This window comes from Macrotis lagotis, chromosome X (genome assembly GCF_037893015.1).
Source record: "Macrotis lagotis isolate mMagLag1 chromosome X, bilby.v1.9.chrom.fasta, whole genome shotgun sequence".
NCBI lineage: Eukaryota > Metazoa > Chordata > Mammalia > Peramelemorphia > Peramelidae > Macrotis > Macrotis lagotis.
The window spans coordinates 31325442-31344105 of NC_133666.1; the positions used below are offsets into that span (position 1 = coordinate 31325442).

Sequence of the window (18664 nt, forward strand, 5' to 3'; positions counted from 1 at the left end):
TTGTGTTCTCTTCTGTCTTCGCTTATTCAACAAGCAGCACACATTTATCAAGTTACTAACCCCCCTCCCCCATGGGGACCTGAAGAGTTGGATGTGACTGAACAACAATTGTACATGTCTTACTAGGTTGGTACTGGGTAGATACCAGTGGCTTAGGAGCTGGTGGAAATGATTGATTCCCTGCCTTCTCTTAGTTCCATTCTTGCTTTGGCTACTTTGGTTTCCTAAACTCTGAAGCAATTTAAAGGCAGCCATGATTAATAAAGACTTAGAATGTGCTACAATGTGCCCCTTCCCCAGGGCATTGGCATCTTAAAAGGGTGCTCTTTTCAAATGGAACTTAGAGTGTGGTGGGCAATGTAGAAGGCAGCTTAACATGAATCCTTCTCAATTAAAATGTCATTTTCTGCTATCCACATTTCCATGTTTTTGGGGTTTTTGTGACTTTTTTTTCCTTTTGTTCTGTTTCTTCTTTCACAACATGCCTAATGTAGAGATATGTTTATCATGATTGCTTGTCATCTTGAGGAAGGAGAATGGAAAAGAGAGAAGAGAAGAGGGAAAAAATATTTGAACTCAAAATCTTAAAAATGTGAATGTTGAAAATTATTTTTACATGTAATTTGAAAAGATAAAATATACCAAATAATATACCAAAAAATACCAAAAATAACCATCACCACCACAGGACAAATAAATATGCCATTTTCATTATGGGACAATGAAAAGTGCTGAATTTGAAAACCTGAGGACATGGGTTCTGATTCTGGCATTGCTAATTTATTAAAGCACATAACCTCTGTGGGTCTTAGTTTGCTCCTCTGTAAAATGGTGGGGTTAGGCTAACCAATGCCTAAGGATGATATCTAATTCTAGCTCTCAACCTGTGACTGAGGGTTCCTACTCCTGGTTGGCCCTCACTCTAGCATTCAGTGCTGTAGGCTGGGATTCTCCTGTATGCTACATTGACTAGCTACTTCCCCACCACCATCCTGAGTTACTTTTTTCTTGTGTTCTGTTCCCTCAAGATCTTAATTGTCATTGAGTTAATGAAGGTTAATGGTATGATAATGCTAATGTGCTTGGTATTCCTTTTAGAAAACATAGAAAACTATATTTTAACAGGAATCTTCAGTGCTTTTAAAGCAGAGAATTTGAGAGTGGTCAAAAGAATAATGAAAAGAATGGCAGGATAGTGGAGGAGACATTTATGGAGGAGGGGAAGAGGGAGAGGAGCCTATCATATCCCAGTTACCCCTATTAGTAACACCAACTATCTCTAAAAGGAGAGACCATGAGACTTGGTGTTAATGAGGCCCCAATGGTACATTCCCATATAGGGGTCTTGTGAAATTAGTCTTGTTGGTATATGGACACAACTCATCTTAGGCAAAGGTCTATTCCATTTTTTTTTTACTCTCCAGGTACATTACCACCACTAGTGCACACCTGCTCTTTTTGTCGTTAGAGGGTCTAATATAATTTGTTGGTTATTTTCATTAAAGCAATGCAAATGCTCTTTTGTTAGAGATCTATATTTGTTTTTGGTGTGAGTGGCACACTGATGTGGGGTAGTATAATTAGTGGACAAAAAATAACCTTCAGAAAATGAGTTTTTCCATTTCCATTTTTTGCTCATTGGGCAAGTTGGGGGAAAGCACATTGATACAAAAATTGTAAACAAATTGATTATAATGATCACATTTACATATACATATTTGAGATGACTTGAAATGGTACACATGAGAAGGTAAGCCACATCACACCAAAGTTGTGTGTGTGTGTGTGTGTGTGTGTATGGTGTGTGTTAAGGTACTATATATCCATTTATTCTCTAATTACAAGTCCTACAAATAAAGGATTTACCTGAAAAGCCATCTGTTATAATATTGTTTACATATACACAATTTGTTTGGAAACTATAACTTGTTTTAATGGAGATACGTGTTAGATGTGTTTCAGGAATTTTCTTAAAGGGGAAACTTACTAGTTGAAAAAGTTGCAAGCTGACCTTTTGAAATAAAGGACCTATCAACTGAGGGAAAAACTCAATTCTATCTCTAACTGAATTCTAATTTCCTGAATGTTGGTGATGACTGTAGATTTGACTATAATGCCTAAATTAAAAAAACCCTCCCATTGAGTTTTTTCTTTTTTGGAAAACAAAGCCCTGGGGGAAGTGTTCATTTCCATAATAAAAAAGTATTCATGATCATTGCTAACATGATGCAAGACTGTATACATGATAATGTTGGAGCCTCAGACCCTGAGAGGTCTTATTAGCCCATTATACAGATGAGGCCAAGAGAAGGTTAGTAACTTTGCCTATGGTTACATGGCTAGGAAACATCAGCAATACAATTTGAATCTACAACTTGTGTGTGTGTGTGTGTGTGTGTGTGTGTGTGTGTGTGTGTGTGTGTGTATAACAGAGACAGACAGAGAGAGAGAGATCAATCGTTCACTGTTATCTTCATTGGATCACATGACCTCTCTTTACACAAGGGGGTTAAACTGAATAACTTTTGAGCCCCTCACAGCTCAGAATCTACTAACCTATTAAGTGTTCTGAAAATACCAAAACCCTGTTCAAAATGTCCAGTGAATCCCAAGCATCCACCTGCTGAAGGCCAAACTCTTCAGCTTGGCGTTCTGAACCACACCTTGTGTGGGGATTTTTTTTGGCCTACTCTGCCAGCAAACAAGTCATCCAATCTGTTCACTGTCCCCAACACACATATCTTAGATGTTCCTGACCCTAAACTTGGCTCATGTAAACTTGCTTCCTTTCTTCTTCAGGAACTATCCCAAATCTCTAAGGTTGACCCTGATTGTCATATTGAATTGTTAAAGAGAGATGCCATCATGTTCAGCCGACTTTGGGCAGGGGATGAGACTCAAATGTCAAAGACAAGTTGAAACCAAAAAGAGCATCTGGTTAACCATCAGCAGAATAATTCAATAAACCAGAGAAGCACCATTTTCTTGGGTGTTCCTCATCATTGGAGTTGGATGGTCATTTGACTCTTCAGGACTGGGTTTTTTTCTTAGACTTCCTCTTTCCTTCTACCAAAAAGCAGAGATGAAGAAGGCAACTGGAAACTCACTGAAGTCAAACTTCAGCACTGCCATCCCATCCCATTCCATTCACATTGACTTTCCAGTGCATTATCCATATGATTGCTAATGTTTGTACTGGTAGGATGTTTTGTGTGATATCAAAACCTACCACACTATTTCTGAAATCTATAGTATATAATGCTACTGGTACTACTGATGTCTTAGAACAAAGATTTTGCCCTTTGTAAGGATAGCCTAGAAAGCTTGTGGACAGTTGTTGGACTTGAAGTCAGTAAGAACCTGGGTTCAAATCCTGCTTCAGAAATTGATCAGTCATGTAACTCTGAGTTAGGCACTTAAGCTCTCCAGTCTGGTTTTCTCATCTGAAAAATAGAGATGATAATAGACCCTACCCCAAAGCATCATTCATAGGATCATAGATTTAGAGCTAGAAGTTGTCTACTCCAACTCCTTCATTTTTATAGCTGAGTAAACTGAGTCATTACATTGCTTGCTCAAGTTAACACAGTATCAAAATGAGGATGTTTCTATATAGAGTGGAAATCTTAATCCATTCAATGTCAGCTGTCATTATTAGTAGTGTAATGATTAAACATCATCCTCATTAGCTAGAAAAGAAATAATATTGTGTTCTCCAAGAGCCATCTAATCCAACCTACATCTGACCAAGAAGCCCAGGAAAGGAAAGTTCATGACCTCTTAAGGTGGCTAGTATACTGTGGAGCAGCTTCCCCTCACATCTCACAGTACTTACACGTGACATGTGGCAATTAGCTTTTGTGGCTACTTTCCCTTGGTGATCGATAACATCTTTTTCTCCAGGGGTAATTCATCTGAAAATTTGGCCAAGATGAGAGGCTTCCCATTTTAGTATCATTATAGATTCTTAGGGGAATTCCTTTAGCAAAAGATAAATGTCCAATTAAGCACTGAGGACAAGAAAAGTGAGCCAAAGAGAAGAGAAAAAAATCCATCCTTTCCCTTCTCTGTTACTTTTCTTTTCTGGTAAAAGAAAAATGTGCTGCCAGACATTTCTGTACTCAAATAATTCAACTTTCTCTATTGCTTCTTTTCTTTATCAGACGGATTGACCCAAGAGCCAAGGCCTTCCTGCTGTGATGATTTCCTTTCTCATGAAAACTTCTTAACCTCTGCCCTTCTTGGCCACAGAATCCTAGAGATCAAGCCAAAAGGGTCTGACCTCCAGGCCTCTCTAGTCCAATCCCTTCATTTTACAGAGAAAGAAACTGAAGCCCAGGGAGGGGAAGCAGCTTGCCTAGGATCACACAGATAGGAAGAAGCAGAGCCAAAATTTGACTTCAGGTCCTCTGACATCAAGTCCACTATTCTTTCCATTACAACACACTGCCTCTCCACTAAGTTATATTTCCCAATGAGGGTTGCTCAAGGCCCAAAGCCCAAAGTTCAGTCACTATGTAACCTTGGGCCTCAGTTTCCCTCTCCTATAAAATGACTGCACTACTTAGATACTTTAATGAATCCATGGTTTTTATTGATAAATCTCCACAGGACCATAGATATAGTGCTTCAAAAGGCTTTCAAAATCATCATTTACAGCCTAACTACCTTGTTTTACAAATGAAATGCTGAGACCCAGAGCAGGCGAAGTAATTTGTCCAAAGACTTGCAGGGACAGAATAAAATTTGATCTTACATTGGTGTCATTACAAAAAAATTAAGGGGCAACTAGGTGGTGCAATGGATAGAGCTGAATTCAAATGCAGCCTCAGACACTCTGTGACCCTGGACATGTCACTTATCCCCAACTGCTTCCCAAAACAAAATTTTGTGAATTTTTTAACATCACATTCACTGATGAATATTTCTTTTCTCCCTCCAGAGAGCTATCCCTTGCAATAGCAAACTAACCAAAACTGATAGCAAATGTGATGTTCCACACCTAAAGGAGGGAGGTGCCTTTTCTCTTCTGAGGCATCATTATAATTTCATAAAGTTTAGTCTGAGGTTTTGTTACTGTTCTTTCTGTTTTCATTATTGAGTTCACTGCATACAATGCTTCTTTTTTCCTGTAGGAACAGTTCATGGGTTTCCCATGATTCTTCCTATTCATCATTTCTTATGGGGAAGTATGTTATTCTTTTATAGTCACATGCCAGTTTGTTTAGCTATTCCCCAATTATGGGGCATATGGTTGCAACTACTTTGCTACCATCAAAAGTGCCACCATATATGTTCTGGCCTATGTGGGACCTTCCTTTCTGTCTTTGAACTCCTTGAGATGTAGGTCTGATAGTGAGAGATGCACATTTTAGTCACTTTCTGAGCAATTATGCAAATTCCTTGCTGGAATGATTGGATAAGTAAGTATGTGAGCAGCTGAAGTGAAATGAAGTTGGAGAACAAGTGAGTTGAGAAGATTCATGATCAAGAAAGTCATCACTGTGTATGCAGACTGAAGTCCCCAAGTGGGAGAGCAGGAATGGAGACACATTAGGAGGCTGGCACTAAACTCCCTGAGAAAATAAGTGACCTGGACCCTAGTAGTGAGGATTTAGCTGACTGAAGGGTCTGGAATATTCCTCCTCTCTCTCTTGGCCCACTGTGCTGGGGGTATGAGAGGAGTACTCAGCACTGGATTTGATGTCTTCTTGAGGAAATTCACTTTCTATGAGAAAGGAATATCTATGAGACAGAATGAGAAGAGGTCAGGGAAAAAGAGGTCTTGGGTAGTGAATGGGAGGGTGAGGTAGAGGATAGAGATCAGAGCGTGGAAATGAAGAAGACTGGGAAATAGCAGCAGACTTGGAATTCCAAATAGAATGGGAGGAGGAACTGGGAGAGCTCACTAGCTACCGGATGGGTCTAGGGCTTCACCTTTTGGGGAGGGGTCTTGACCTATTTTCCCCTTCAAACATCAGGAAGCAGTGGTTGGAGGCACAGGGAAACAAAGTCTTAGGTTTAGGCTGATGATTGGAAAACAAAAGCATCCCTGCTTTCAGAGAAGTGTTCATTCTAATGCTGGGAAATGTGTACCCACCATTTCCCAATATATGTAAAGTAGAGAGTAACTTATTTAGTGTGGCCAGCTGCTAACAATTGGGGAGCTCAGGAATTGCCACTGGATCTCAACTTGGAATGGAGGTAGAGAGTAACAAAAGAAAAGGGAATTGGGAGAGCATTTCACAAAATGGGGGACATTTTATGCAAAGAAAGATTTATAAATAGGAGAATGTCATGTAGAGGTAATAGCAAGAAGTCCATTTGGACTGGATGGACCGTAAAGTACATGAGGGGGAGAAATAGCTCTAGAAAGGAAGATAAAAGATAAGTTGGAGCTGCATTGTGACAAAGACTTGAAAAGCCAAATGGATCAGTGGGAAGCCACTAGAGTGTCTTGACCAAGGAAGTGCCACAGTTGGAAATCAACTTGTTCTTTATAAAAGCAGCAAAAGAGAAAGAAATTAAAATGAGTCACCTGGACCTTTTATTAATGTACAGAAGGTTAATGGAAAAACTTTTTGAAATGCCTTCTGTAGATTTCCGAGGACTCTTAAGTGGCTAGATTCTAATTTCACACTGTCCTTTTCAGAGTACCTAGGTACAACTCATTATGCCATTATGCTCCCACAGACACGGAAGAACCTTTCCCAGGAAAGGTTCAGTCTGCCACCCCTCCCAGAAAACTTTCCTGAGGTCACCAACTCAATCCAAGTTGCAGAAAAGGCAACATTTCTGTTGTTTTTGTAAGGAAAAGCTGAAGTTGTAGCAATCTTTAGGAGCCTGCTGTCAGAACTACTTGTACTTCTCAGAGGAAAAAGTTGGAGTGTTCTTTTGGGGCTTGATAAATGAGTCTGTGTGAAGCAACGGGTCTCTTAGACAAGTATACTTGCTTCACTTCACAACTGTCTAGAACTGGGGGAACATTGAGATTTCATTCCTTTCCCAATCACAAAACAAACCATTAAAAAATCAGCTAGAGAGAAGTGAGCAGAACCAGAACACTGTCTACATAACAGTAACATCGTGTGATGATCAACTATGATGGATGCAGCTCCTCTCAGCCGTTCAATAATCAAGAACAACCCTGAGAGACCTGCTATAGACAATGCCATCCACATCCAGGGGAAAAAGTAGACAATCTGAATGTAGAGCAAAATCTACTATGTTCCCTTTTGAAAACTTGTTTTATGGCTTTTGCTTTTTCTCATATTTTCCCCCTTTCATTCTGATTCTTCTTTTACAACATGACTAATATGGAAATATGTAAAACATGATTGTACATGTAAAACTTGTATCAGATTCCTTGCTGCCATGGGGATGGGGAAGGGAAGGGAGGGAGGGAGAAAAATGTGGAACTCACAAGCTAACAAAAGGATGAATATTGAAAACTATCTTCACATATAATTGAAAAAATAAAATCAAATAACATTAAAGAAAAGAATTTTAAAAATCAGCTAGCATTGTCATTCATTCTCTTCTTCTGTGCTTTCTCTAAGTTGTCTGTGCAGGTGGAAGGGTACTTGGTGATTGACTTGCCCAAGCTTATAGAGCCAATATTGGTCAGAGGTACCACTTAAAGACACATCTGACTGCTTGGCTTTCTACCCAATATATGTCATCCTCCCTTTATTTTATGGGTGGGGAAACCAAGGACCTGGAAAAGAAAGGGGCTTCAGAGCTGGGTCTAGAATCCAAGACTCCTCCCATATTCTGTGAATTGGGCTTTTACTAGTTTTCAAATAGTGATTTTCATCTCCTTACTTTGAAATCAACTGTGGTAACTTTCCCACAGGCTTAAGCCTGTGTTGGCCCAAGTATCACATTGGCAGGAACTGAAAGGGCCTAATTCTATTCTAAACTGCATGATCATTTGCCTACTTGGTCCCCAAATCCCACTTACTCTAGTCATCACTACTATGTATGTATCATTTATACCTGTACAGTGAAATCACAGAACTGAAAGGGACCTCATTGGCTATCTCATCAAACTTATAACTGACCAAGAATCCTTACTTGATCACACCTTTGAACAAGTGGTCATCATCTTGCTTGAACAGGGAAGGGATAAACTTTTGGTATCTCCTATGAGTCGGGGCCTTTACAAGCATTTTCTTTTGCTTGAAGACCTTCACCAATGAGGCAGCCAATATTTCTTGAGACAGCCCCACTCACTTTGGGATTGTTCTAATCAAGCCCTCAATCTTACCCTAGCTCTGCCCTCTAGGACCAGGCCTGAATCCACTTTCCACGGTAGCCGTTCAAATACTTAACTATTGTACTTGATAATCTAGGGCAGGCCACCACACCCCACCATTCCCAAAGAGAGCATGGTGCTGGGTTACTAGATAGATTCCAGAAAGATCTGGCTCAAAAGACAAAGGACCAGGTTGGAATCCCAGCTTTTATTTGTTAGACTTTGAATCATTTCCCTCCCTTGAGTCTCAGTTTCCTTATCTGTAACATGGGTTCGATCAGCTTGATCCTTCCCAACTCTAGACCTATAACTCTAATTTGTCTGAGAATAAAAATGTACCCACAATACTTGGCTGAACTTCTATAGTGTTTGAACATTTATCAGCCTCACCAAGTTGCTATTGACTGATCAGAAACACTGGCATTTCCAGTGCTTTCACTTTCTGGCCTCGGTTCCAAGACAGAGTTCAAGCAGCTTTTGCCAAGTTAGCTCTGAGACAGGGTGTGGTTTCCTGAGCTCCCTCTGTGCAGTTTGGTTGTCCATAGCAACATCACCAAACAACTTTGGCATGTGTTTGTATAAAAAACCAGAAGCCACTGGGGCAGTCAATGTAGCTGCAAATCAGTGGTGAGTACTGGGCCTTATCTGTTTTTCATTCTTTCCATCTGAATTGCATGCCTGTTGCGTCATAAGGAAGGAGATGGAGTCCAAGAAAATAAGCTGCTTAATTCCTGAGTTACCTAGATAAGTTAAATAGCTGGTATATACTTACTGTAGGCAGATTCCCTCTGGAGGAAGGCAAGACACAGGACGCAGGTCTGTTTAAAGCAAATTCTTTGTCTCTGGTTTGGGACCTTTTGGATGGTTGGGACATGAGAATTATGAAAAGCTCCTTGAGGGCAGGGACCCATTTCATCTCTGGATCCCCAATCCCCATAATGGTGCCAAGAAAAATGAGGTGCTCAGGAAAATGCTTATTGAATTGGTTGAGAAATAATGAGGTCGAGGGGGGAAGGACAAGGTAAGTCATATTTTGACAAAAGCTAATTCAGATGCAAAATTTCCAGACTAGTATTATTATTAGTATATAGCCTAAAACTTATAATGTAAATGTACTTTTTACATGTATTTGGCATATTATGTTTATAAAATGCTTTTTCATTCATCACTTCATCACCACAACCTGGTAGGGTAGGCAAGACAGGTATTTGCTGTAGAGGGGCCAGCCCCTGGGAGTGATAGTCACATATCCTTGGTGACTTTTTCCATCAAAGATATGTGTGGATTATTGCTTATTGTATGGATTCATTGACTCACCAGTGAACCCTGACCTGGGATAATCTGTGGCTCCGGGGGTGGTTGTAAAAGGTTTTTTTCCTGATAGCAAAGTATGCAGATTTCTAAGAACAAATATTGTAAATTTACCCAGGAAATTGTGAAACTGGATCTCCTTTAACCGGTCATTCCTGAGATAAGTTTTTGCTATAAAAAGTCTGAGTTTCCAAAAACAAAGTTGGTAGATTTTCACTTCCCAACCTTTTGTGTTTGGGTATGTTTTGCTACCCGACCTGACTCTCGAAAATTCATGTCCAGACCCACACCAGAGCTATGGTGGGCTTTAGGTTGCTAAATTGGTAATGTCCCTTTATAGATTTTTTTTATTGTTCTGTTTCCCAAGCCTCAAAAGTCAGTATTTGTGGGGCGGCTAGGTGGCAGTGGATAAAGCACTGGCCCTGGAGTCAGGAGTACCTGGGTTCAAATCCAGTCTCAGACACTTAATAATTACCTAGCTGTGTGGCCTTGGGCAAGCCACTTAACCCTGTTTGCCTTAAAAAAAAACCTAAAAAAAAGTCAGTATTTGCAAGAAAAAGTATGTATAGAAGGAAGAACAGATATGGAAGAAAGAAAATGAGAATTATTTAAGGAGTCATCTCGGCTAGCAGATGTTCTGGAGTTCAAAAAAGAAATCAAGGTTGGGTGCAGAAAGGGGGAGTGAATGGAATTCTATAAGGGAAATAAGAGAGAGAATAGAAGAGGTTCAAGGATGGGCTTCTGAGGAGGGTTAGGTGGTGGACACGGATTGTGGAGAAATAGCTTTTGGAAAAGGGACAGTCCCAGCAGTCATCCCTAAAGGGCTCTAAGTGATGACCTTATTGGTATGGTGCCCACAGACCACCTCATTAGGTTTTCATCTTGTTCTATGTGACTCATGTGAAAATGTGCAGGAAATATATTTAGGTCAATTAGTATTCATTGGCTCTCTTCCTGTTTTTATTGTTAGGGAACAGCTTTTTTTCCGTCCCCTTGCACTTATGACCAAGGGCCCCACCTGCAAACTTTGACTTGGCTAGCTATATGTAGGGAAAACTTCAGTGAAGTATTCTCTCCGCTCTTTTCAGTCAGATGAACCTGGGAAACTGTACGTTACATTTTTATTGCTTGAATGAAGTTAGGCCACTTTTCTTGGAGGACAACTGAAAACTGGTGTATCGCAGTCTACTTACTTTATACTCCACCAAGAGTGAGGGCCTCAAGGGAACTTTCTGCCTAGGTACCAGACATATGAAAAGGGCATCTTGTGCACCAAGCAGCCATCTCTGCATTTGTTCCCTCTGCTATCCTCCCCACCAAGTTTCCTGGTGTTTCAGCCTCACTGTTTCCCCCACAGGTCCTGGAGGTTACACAGTGGGTACCATGTCTGAGAAGTTTGACTGCCATTACTGCAGGGACCCCTTGCAAGGGAAGAAGTATGTACAGAAGGAGGGCCGTCACTGCTGTGTAAAGTGTTTTGACAAGTTCTGTGCCAATACTTGTGTGGAATGCCGGAAACCCATTGGGGCTGACTCCAAGGTAAGAAGAATGCCATAATGGGGAAAAACTTCTCCCCTGGATTACTCCTGTTGAAAGCAGCATCAGTGTAGGTACCCAGTATCATCAAAATAATGCTCTCTTCTACAATGCAAAGTGCAATGCTGGGCCTAATGTTTGATAGCCTGCATTTATAGAACCTCCATTCTGTTACCTATCATCATTGCCAACTTGGCCTGTAAACCCAGTGAAGACACTGAAAGGCAAAGGGAGAAAGATGGCCAGAGGGGGGTGGGGTCTCACCATCCTGAAGATTTTAAGCTGAGGCCTATAGAGATGAATTCTTTACCCAAGAGCATACATACAGGCAGCTAATAGCAGAGCTAGGATTCAAAACTTCAGTCCCCAGTGTCAAATTGAACCCCAATTCTATCATCTGTAGCACTCCCATGGGGCTTTGGGGGAATCAGTTGCATCTTTGGATTATATAACCCCTCAGGTGCCTTCTGGTTCTCTTATTCTACATCTATGACCTAAAATTGACCAACTTGTTCCTGAAAAAGTTGGGACTAGACTCTGGGTGCTCTTCTCCTTAGGATCACATTGTTCCTCAAGTTATGTGAGATTTTAACTATAGGTTAGAGCCTATGTGTACAAAAACTAGAAAGTTGATTTCTTTACCCTGCATGAATAAGTTCAAAATCCCTTTTTAAGGCCATTGAAACCTCTAAGAGCTGCTTTCAGATGAGTCATGTAGAATATACAATCTGTACCAGTGGAAATTTTTCTTTGGTGTTAAAGGGCCTCGTTGCAAATCTCTTAAAATCTAGGTGAATTTAAGTACCTTCTAATCAAATGAGTTCTTACTATTTGGGTTTTTCAAAGGTTGAGGGGTAACATCCGATGGCTAATTTCAAGGTTAAAACTCAGAATGGGAAAAACAATCTGAAACTGAAATGATCTTTTGCTTTGGAATAACTCTAAATCATTCCCAGTTACAATGTTTTGAGAAAGAGAATGGAAATTCTCTTTCTCTCCAGTCTTCCTTTGAAGTCAACTCAAGGAAAAATGTTAAACCAAAATCTTGGGTCATAATGGTAATTAAAATATGGTTGCTTCTCTGATGCTAAAATAAAGATGTGGCACAGCTTCATAGATTGGGAATGTAGATGGCTCAGAAAAGATTCACCATTCATCCTGGTTTGCTGTGCTTTTAGGAACTTCATTACAAAAACCGTTATTGGCATGATTCCTGCTTCCGCTGTGCCAAGTGTTACCATCCTTTGGCCAATGAGACCTTTGTGTCCAAAGAAAATAAGATCCTGTGTAACAAGTGCACCACTCGTGAGGACTCACCCAGGTGCAAGGGATGCTTCAAGCAAATTGTTGCAGGTACTCACTTTTTCTTTTAATAAATTTACTTTTCCAACTACATGCAAAGATGGTTATCAACATTCACTGGGGTAAGTACTGAGGTACTTACTATTCTGAAACTAGAGGTCAAGTAGGCGATATATATGCAGTCAACAGTATAGTGAGTTCTCCTTGGCTTCCAAGGTTTGAAAGCTTTCAGAAAAAAAGAGGTCCTGTACCTCATTAGGAGGGCTCAAAGACATAGCTTTGCATCTCATAGATGGGGGGTGGGGGGTGGGTCAGGGAGGAGAACTTTTTTCTCTCAAGGGCCATTAGGATATTTATAATATCAATTGCAGGCTATATTTGGTCAAACATTTAATTAGTTCACCACTAAAAAGCTCCTAGATATATTGAATTTTGAGTCCTTCCTGTGGTTGCCATGGTACCACCAGACCAAATGATTTTGCAGGCCTAATACAGTCTGTGGGCCAGATGCTCCCCACCCATCATGGATGATGAGAATGTGAAATCACCCTCATGCCAGTGTTAGCTTACCATTCAAGGCAACCACCCCATTCATTGCCCTGTATTTCATGTAAATTCTAGTTAAGAACAAACAAATTTGAGCCTAGTAGCTATTTGGGCTATCTTGTGAACTGATAACATGAGCATTTATAGATTTGGATCCAGGAAAAGTTCCTAAGTCCTCTTCCAACGTTATAGAAAAAGAGCTGAGCCTGTCTCTTCCCTAGCCCAAGCAAGCCCACAGAAGCCTAACCTGGCTCTGAAGTATTTTGGAAGGAATACTTCATCTTTTCTCCCCCTGTTAGTGGAGGAAGGAGTGGGAGGGGAAGGAGTCTTTCAGAAAGAGGAAAAAAAGTGTTTCTATTGGATGGCAATGGCAATTCAACTGCTTTCTCTCATAGGAGACCAAAACGTGGAATACAAGAAGAATGTCTGGCATAAGGATTGCTTCACTTGCAGTAACTGCAAAGAGGTCATTGGAACTGGCAGCTTCTTCCCAAAGGGTGAAGACTTCTATTGCGTTACCTGTCATGAGACCAAGTTTGCCAAGCACTGTGTGAAGTGCAACAAGGTGGGTTTGCAGGGAGTTTCTGTGCTTCATTTAATCAAGCACCTATTGTAAATGAGGTATCATTTTGGACATAGGCAAATACAAAGGATGAGAACTGAGGACAATAATTCACCCCCTAAAAAGCTCCTAGATATATTGAATTTTGAGTCCTACCTGTGGTTGCCATGGCAGCCAGACTAAATGATTTTGTGGGCCTGACATGGCTAATCAGTGTGTCCAGACTGACTGGAATACAGATTATATGAAAGTAACTTATTTAAGTAAGAGATGACTGTGTAAGAGGTTAACCCAGACTGATCTAGGCCCCCAGACATTTTCCTTGGCATACATTCTAATTCTTACCACCCCAGCCAGGGCAATGAGAATGCTCTTTGTTAGCTTTGGTTTCTTTTAGGATGCTCCCATACAAAGGCCCAGTTTGATGTGGAGCAGCCAGTCTTTTGACATTTATTTCCCGGTCTAGGCCATCACTTCTGGAGGAATCACTTACCAGGATCAGCCCTGGCATGGTGAGTGTTTCGTGTGTGCTACCTGCAGCAAGAAGCTGGCTGGACAGCGCTTCACTGCCGTGGAGGATCAGTATTACTGCGTGGATTGCTACAAGTCCTTCGTTGCCAAGAAATGTGCTGGATGTAAGAACCCCATCACAGGTAGGCTATTCCGCCTCCCCACCTTGCTTCTAACATGAGAATGTATGGAAGAATGGGAAGAACATAATAATTCTGCTACCCCTTCACTGTGTAACTCCAAAGTCACTGCTTCCTAGGTCTTCCTTTTCCTTATTGTAATATCAAGGGTTGAGTGAATGATCTAACATCCTTTCCAGCTACAACATTCTCTGAAGCCAACATGAGTGAGACTAGAGGAGAGCAGTGGTGTCTGGATGGTCCCCAAAGTAGGCACCTGGTTTGGGAACACATGAGAGAACGTAAAGAGTAGTCAGTGACTGACCAAATGCTTTTGGTTGAGCCCTTCATTCTGGAAATCTGTGCAATGAAACACTGTGCTGAGTGATGCAGAATTTACCCTTAAGGAGCTGACAATTTAAGAGCAGATTTTCAATTTGGAACAGTTGTTGTTCAGTCATTTTTCAATTGTGTCCACCTCTTAGTGACCGACTCCACTTGGAGTTTTCTTGGCAAAGATGCTGGAGTGGTTTGCCATTTCCTCCTCCAAAATAAGATTTAGGAAAAGATATGGTTGTCTCTCTTGTCCAAGAATCACAAAATAAGAAGGCATGAGAGGATCACAATCTGTGCTAGTAGAGATAGTATCCAATGATAAGATTTCTATCCCAGCCAGTGTGCAAGTATTCTCCCAAACACCCCATCAAGGAAGCAAGACCACCATTACCCCTATTTTGTTGTTGCCACATATAACTCTTTTGGGTCCCCATTGGAATTTTCTTGGCAGGGGTGTTAGGCTGATTTGCCATTTCCTTCTCCAGCTTATTTTACAGAGGAGGAAACAAGAGTCAAACAGGGCCAGATTTGAACTCAGGAAGATGTTTTCTGAACTCTAGGCCCGACTCTCTCTATTCACTGTACCACCTATATAGCCTTTCAAGTGACTTTGGAGATTATCTTATCTAAGTTATGTACACATAAGCAACTATAATATAATGCAAGGTAAAAAGTTAATAAGAGAAATGTTGTTAGTTCAGAGGAGAGAGAAGGGATGGGGTCACTTCTAGAGGATAAATATTTTTGAAAATTTCAGATTCAATTTTTCTCTTTATAATCACCCATTACATAGAAGATGAGAAATGGCTTTAAGGAGTGGGCACTTGAATTGAACCTTAAAGGAATAGGAGAAACTGGAAAGGCAGGAAGGAAACCAAGAACTCAAGTCTGCCAAGAATGGAAAGGAAGAGAACCTAGGATTCCAAATACCTCATTGCTGATGCTCATTCCCAATCAGCAAACATTGAAATGCCTGGAATATAGGCATTGTATGATAAGGAAAGGTCCCAGGGGTGAGAGATTTTTGTGTCAAGTGCTTCCCGCTGGAACTTTAAGTATCTTGGCAGTCTTTAGGGGAAAGTGCTGTGGAACCCCTTGGGTGGTGGCACAGGGGCCAGAACTGGTGCACTCGGCCACCACCCATGGGGAAAGTCTGGCTTTCTCAGGGCCCAAGCTCAGCTCAGTAAGGAGCTAGAGCAACAGCTACTTTTCCCTCTGGGGCGGTGGTTTCTCTTATATTAAAAGAACAGTCTAAGTTTGCCTCCTGGTGGCCAATTGGATGAAGTAGGGTGGTCACAACAATGTAAGGAAGGAAAGTCATCAGCAAAAATGCTTCCTTGCTGAGGGGGATTTCTGCCAGTCTTAGAGATGATTAGCCCTCAGGAGGAATTTCCTGCCCTTGAAGCCCATTATTCTACGGGAAAGAAGTATGAGGAAAGCAGCTAGGGTTTGTAAAAGATACTCAGATTTCAATTCTCTTACCTGAATTCAGTGCTGAACAGCCTCAGAATCTTTTAAGTGCCACTAGTGTTACTTCAAACAACAATTATGACATCGGATTGGCTCATAACTTAATTACTCTATGGCTTTTTTTTCAAGCAGCAAGCCTGAAAGCTTTGAGAAAAGAAAAAAGGGTAAGAGTTAGGAAGGAAAAAGACTTGAGGTGTCCTTATTTGCTTTAGAGAGGAAAGCTTTTAGCTTGATTGCTTAGAAATAGCCCTTAAAACCCTAATTGGTGAGCCGCTTACAGAAAGTGGGAAAATTAAAATACCTTCCAAAACCCAGAGGTTTCAGCATTAATACCCAAGCTAATGAATTCTTTGGCCCCAAGTGGAATCAACCACATGCACAGCGGTCCAGTGTCTCTTTGGACTGACTGGTTAGTGAAATCTAGTTTTCTTTATGGAAAAGCTTGGGTTTCTCGTTCCTCCTGAAGATGCCAGAGGGTCACCGAAAACCCATAGTGCAGTGGGACAGAGAGAGAGCCCTGGTCTCTGGCCAAGTCACTTCTCCCTGAGTTTTGGTTTCCTCATCTGTCAAATGAAGGAGGGCTGGGTCAGGCAGAGAAAATCTGTCCAAGTTCTAGGAAGGAACCTGTCAGATTCAATTTGGAGGAAGCTGGGGTTTCTGGTGATTGTAATTCTCACTTTTCTTGCTGGTTTTGCTTTTTCCCAACAGGCTTTGGTAAAGGCTCCAGTGTGGTCACCTATGAAGGGCAATCCTGGCATGACTACTGCTTCCATTGTAAAAAGTGTTCCGTGAATCTGGCTAACAAGCGCTTTGTCTGCCACAATGAGCAGATCTATTGCCCCGACTGTGCCAAAAAGCTGTAACCAGACAGAGTCATCTGTCCTGGAGAATGAAGCTTGAGTCCTACTCCTAAATATTCTCATTCATTCTCTCTCTCTCTCTCTCTCTCTCTCTCTCTCTCTCTCTCATTTGAGCAGGAGCAAGACTTCAAAAAATATCACCAAGTTTAGCTTTTCTCTCACCTTACACAGTATGGCTCATAATAAGGTGCATGGTGACCACCTCTGGTCTAAGGAATTCAAAACTCTGCAGCAATCCCATTTAAACTTTGCTTCTGTTCATTAAGTCTGAAGACTATTATTAAATAGATTTTAAGTTTATCTTAGTAGATAGATGCTTATGCATGTTGTTAAAAAAAAAAGAATTAACCTTAAAAAATTGTAGTTTGCCACACAGCTAATGCTGTAAACAAATAACATGCCTCCTGAGCCCATTGCTAAGATTCTCGGGAAGGATGACATAAGCTTTAATCATTGTATACCTTATAGAACTATATATCTCCAAATAGACCTGTAATCCAAGCACTGTAGTAGCTGCCTTCACCATAATCACTAATGGGAGCTAAAGAGGGTCTTGTAATTAATGGCATGAGAGGTTTTGCCTTGTGCATAGTATAATCTGATCTCTCTTTTTCTTGGTTTTTGCCTTTGTGTTTTAAAAGCAACTAATGCAGCATTTTATAGAAAGGCTTGTGTTTGAAGTGAATTATGATTTGAATAATGCTTTCTGTTGCTAATAGCTTTTGGCTGTTGTGTGGTAGCATGCTCCTGCATGATATTTTGAAAATGTACGCTCATAAAGTAGGGTAGGTTATTTTTGATTAATTATAGCATGGCAAATAGCATTGAAAGCTTAGCTACTAAGATTGCTTTTTTTGTTTTGTTTTGCAAGGCAAATGGGGTTAAGTGGGTTACCCAAGGCCACACAGCTAGGTAATTAAGTGTCTGAGACCAGATTTGAACCCAGGTACTCCTGACTCCAGGGCCAGTGATTTATCCACTGCGCCACCTAGCCGCCCCTAAGATTGCTTTCTTTTTTTAAGCTGCTTCTATTAACCAGATTTGGCTTTGAAGCATTATCAATATAGTTAGTCAAGTTAATGAAACCTGCATGAAAGCATTTTAACGTCTTGGACTGTTTATGCAATTTGGAAATGTATCCCATAGAAATAGTAAGACAAGTACTAGCTAACACTGCCAAGGCCATTATATTTTTACATTAATTTCTGCTCCTTATCTATTAAGAAGGAAAAATGGACAGTTGACTGTAATGTTTTCACAGAACATGGATGAGTAGGGAAAGGCTACTTTCGTTTCAGAAGTGGGCAAATTGGAAAACTGTTGCTTTGTTTGGTACTAACACTTTGGAAGAACCAAAATTGTCTCCCTACTTATTACTTATTAGAACAGTTCATTGCATTAATACTGTAGTAGCTTTAACAAGGCAAGATAATAGACATAACCATGTGTGACAGGTGATGAAAGGGGTTATAGAGAAATAGATCCATCCTAGCCCCTGCACCACAATTTTGTCATCAATGACTTTAACATCTATTTTCCCAAATATTATCTGGAAAATAAAGTAAAGTGCAAATAACTCGCCTATTGCTTTTTTTAAGTGTTTAAAAATCCAAGCACATCAATAAGACCCAATCGTTTTAACTTTCTTCAGATACTCTTGGCTCTATGATTTCCTTAATTCTGGCTGGTACCTACTCCATTCCTATCCTATCCTCCACCTCCCAATAGCTTTGGCTTGAAAGTCCTTCCGTGATGGAGGTCCTATTTCTACTTTTCCAAGAAGTCCATTAGATAAGAAAAAGTTCTAAAGGACAAAGCCCCTTAGAGAGACTGCCTGCACAGAGACTTTAAGGCT

At 40.7% G+C, this 18664-nt stretch overlaps 1 protein-coding gene across 4 annotated transcripts in view; it reads left to right on the plus strand.

Moving 5' to 3' along the window:
• The window catches only part of FHL1 (four and a half LIM domains 1), a 138882-nt gene extending 120497 nt beyond the window's left edge, over positions 1 to 18385 (plus strand). For 3 of the 4 annotated variants that reach the window (XM_074205370.1, XM_074205367.1, XM_074205366.1), the window contains exons 2-6: positions 10926 to 11107; positions 12283 to 12457; positions 13348 to 13517; positions 13981 to 14167; positions 16658 to 18385. In XM_074205370.1, the coding sequence (XP_074061471.1) occupies positions 10952 to 11107; positions 12283 to 12457; positions 13348 to 13517; positions 13981 to 14167; positions 16658 to 16812 (843 nt within the window). In that variant the 5' untranslated portion in view covers positions 10926 to 10951 and the 3' untranslated portion in view covers positions 16813 to 18385. Of the gene's footprint in view, positions 1 to 8979; positions 9074 to 10925; positions 11108 to 12282; positions 12458 to 13347; positions 13518 to 13980; positions 14168 to 16657 lie in introns of those variants that run through there. The other variant, XM_074205369.1, reaches the window with a different exon arrangement.
• The last annotated feature ends 279 nt before the right edge of the window (positions 18386 to 18664 follow it).